Consider the following 3021-nt stretch of genomic DNA (forward strand, 5'->3'; position numbering starts at 1 on the left):
ACCAGATTTTACTTACTTCGCGGTCGAACTCTAGATTATTGTGGTTTGTGGGTCATTTCCTGGGAACCATAGGATTATTAATAAGAAAATATCACTAATCTGATTTCTTAAAAAATCAAAGTTTTGGGTCAAAAATAAAAAATTAAAAGAATCAAAAAGTATATTGTAATAACTTACTGTTAATTTATTAATCCATAAATTTATCCATTTGCAATCAATTTAATTATTTCCTAGCATACTCTAATGTGAACTATTATAACTTTATAAGTAAAATTCGGCAGAATTAGAGACATTTTAAAATAGTCAGAATCAAAATTAGAGATATATTTGAGCGTTCTATAAAGTCAAGGACAAATTTGTTGATTTACTTGTTTGGACTCATTAAAAAATGTCACGAGTTTGATATTCATAATTAAGTCGTAGTTTGAAAGATCTCTCGAAGGATATTTTTCCCTCGTCGTTGCGAGTAAAATTCAAGAGCACGAGCCATTCTTCCTAAGTAGTATTTTGTATTCAATTGATTGCTGAAAACAAATATAAAATCCAAATACGAAAAAGATTTTCTCTCACAAAGCACAGCAAATAACTATCTGACATATGCCATGATATGCCTAGTTACATCTTCTTAATTATTAGTGCTTTTTCATTCACTACATTTCAAGTGTAGAACCCTAATCTAATTAAAAAGAGCTAGACATGCCCTCTTCTGATTCTCCAGAAGCCACAGTGATAAGACCAAGTTTTGCAAATTCTTTGTTAACAAAATTACAATGTTTTCTAATCTCTCCATTGTTCCCAGTAATGACACCAATATTGCCCATTTTAATCATTGCAGCTGCAAAGTTCTCATAGAAAGCTTTTTGGTCAGCACTGAATTTGTTGACGATGCTAATGGTGTCGGCACCAGATGTAGAGAAAAGCTCTTGGTCACTTTGAAGCAAACCATTTTTACTTTGAAGATTTGAATAGTACTTATTATCAAATGTATCTTGAGTAATAGGATCTAAACTAGCAAGGGTTGTGCCAGGTCCACCATTGGGACACACCTTGCGCAACTCTTGTAAATATGTGGTGTTAAGGGTTGGATCGGGACTTCCAGTGCCGTTGAAATTGTACAACCGACTAACAAATAAACCGCAGCGAGCTCTTCCAAATGTGTGAGCACCTAAAATCAAAATATATACACAAATCTTGAATATTAGAGCCTGGTGAATTGAGATGTAATAATTCTCATTGTTAAGTAAAAACTCAATTTATTACAATTAGAGTTGCTATTAATTTATATACAAAGTAATAAAAATTTGAAGTACAGTAACAAATGTAAACTAATAAATAGGAAAAACTAAAAAACTTCCAAACTATAAATGAAATGAAATAACATCTTTATCGTGTAATATAAATTAATAATTAACATCAGTAACATTAACATCATCACTAAAACTACCATGTGGGAATTTTTATAACATTAACATCATTTCTTTTTACTGTAAAAAAAAAAAAAATACCAGAGAGTGCTACTAAATCGGTTGTATCGAGGCCTTGTTTAGCAAATGCTGATTTCAGTTTCTCCAATACGTCGAAAGGAGCAGGAAGATTAAGATTGGCAAGGGTTTTGTTGGCAGTTAAACCGTCTCTTCGTCCTAATGGAACTATCCAACTAGGACCTTGAGCCTGTATTTTTCATCATAGGTAAAATAAAATCAGTGTTTAATATTTAATATTGTAAGAATGAAAATGTAAAATATATCATAGAAAGAGATTATATACCAGAACAGAAGAGGATTGAGCAGCTAGGGTAAGAATATCCGAACAGGAAACTGTGTTTTGACAAGAAATTTCAACAGCAAATTTTATCTGGTTAATAACATCTAATCCTCTGATTGAGTTGATGTTTGGAAGAGCATCTTGTTCACTTATGATGGTTTCAGTAGTGTTTAGTAGAATTGAGGCATCACATCCCTGTGAGAAAAAAAGTAAGATGGAATTAGTAGTAAAACAAAAAGTAAGAAATTATACACACTTAAGCTGAATATGAAGAAGAGAAATTATACATACTTGAACAAAGCAGTCATGGAAGTGAAGCCTAACGAGACTAGCAAGCATTCGAGGATCTGTCTTAGAAACATTGCTCACGACTTCATGAACAATGGAACTAACATTAGGACAAGTTTTGCTGTAAAAAGATGGAGTAAGTTGTGCATCTGAGGAAGAAGGTAACATTCCAAACACAACCACATAGCATAAAGCTATTGCTAAAACACGAAGAGAGATCATTGTTGTTGTGAGAGTTTTTTTTCTTGAAACTTGTTGTGAGAGTTGTTAGAGTGAGAATGTGTATATAAAATGGATTAGAGTCATAAATGGATTAGACTCAAATCCTACACATGAGTGTGTATTTATTTATTACTATCAACCAAGTTGTCCTTATCAAGCCAACAATAAAATAAATTTGACATTTAAAAAAAGAGTTATAGGACTTATAGGTCATAGTAGCCGTAGAAATTATCTGATGCATAATTAATAAAGTAACTATTTGCACATTCTCACAGAGCCTATAGTACTAGTTATATAAAATGAATTAGAGTCATAAATGGTTCCTAGTATAAAGGATGTGTGGTTAATTGGGGTGAGAACACTATTACTCCCTCCGTCCCAAAAAGAATGACCCATTTTGAATATATGCACTATTCATATATATTGTTTTGACCATATTTTTCTACTAATAAATAAAAATAAATATTAACATATAAGATGTTGTTAGATTCGTCTCGATGAGTATTTTCAAAATATCAATTTTTTATAATTTTTACTATTATACAATTAAAGATATTAGTCGCCAAAGTTATGCATTGGCATGCGTGTTTCGGTCAACTGGGTCATTCTTTTTGGGACGGAGGGAGTACTAATTACTATACACATTTACTCCCTCCAACCATAAGAATATTTTTGGCTACAGATAAGGTGGAGAATAAAAGAGAGGGGTACATGTTCCACATTCTTATGTATCTTATGTCTTAGTAT

At 31.8% G+C, this 3021-nt stretch overlaps 1 protein-coding gene across 1 annotated transcript; it reads right to left on the bottom strand.

Annotated features, from left to right (window-relative positions):
- Window positions 1–652: 652 nt before the first annotated feature.
- LOC123897662 (peroxidase E5-like) lies at window positions 653–2274 on the bottom strand. The gene is made up of 4 exons (XM_045948379.1): window positions 2056–2274; window positions 1768–1959; window positions 1506–1671; window positions 653–1165 (listed from the first exon to the last, which is right to left on the bottom strand). The coding sequence occupies exons 1-4, from the start codon at window positions 2272–2274 to the stop codon at window positions 681–683; spliced, it is 1062 nt and encodes a 353-aa protein (XP_045804335.1). The 3' UTR covers window positions 653–680.
- Window positions 2275–3021: the final 747 nt, after the last annotated feature.

The sequence above is a fragment of the Trifolium pratense genome, linkage group LG7 (genome assembly GCF_020283565.1).
Source record: "Trifolium pratense cultivar HEN17-A07 linkage group LG7, ARS_RC_1.1, whole genome shotgun sequence".
Classification (NCBI taxonomy): domain Eukaryota; kingdom Viridiplantae; phylum Streptophyta; class Magnoliopsida; order Fabales; family Fabaceae; genus Trifolium; species Trifolium pratense.

What these genes read in the sequence shown, in the direction of transcription:
- LOC123897662 (XM_045948379.1), bottom strand. Translation starts at nt 2,274, where the DNA reads ATGATCTCTCTTCGTGTTTTAGCAATAGCTTTATGCTATGTGGTTGTG. An exon ending in TCCATGACTGCTTTGTTCAA is followed by an intron (nt 1,960 to 2,055) that starts GTATGTATAATT and finishes TTTTTCTCACAG; the next exon opens with GGATGTGATGCCTCAATTCT. An exon ending in CGATTTAGTAGCACTCTCTG is followed by an intron (nt 1,166 to 1,505) that starts GTATTTTTTTTT and finishes TTTTGATTTTAG; the next exon opens with GTGCTCACACATTTGGAAGA.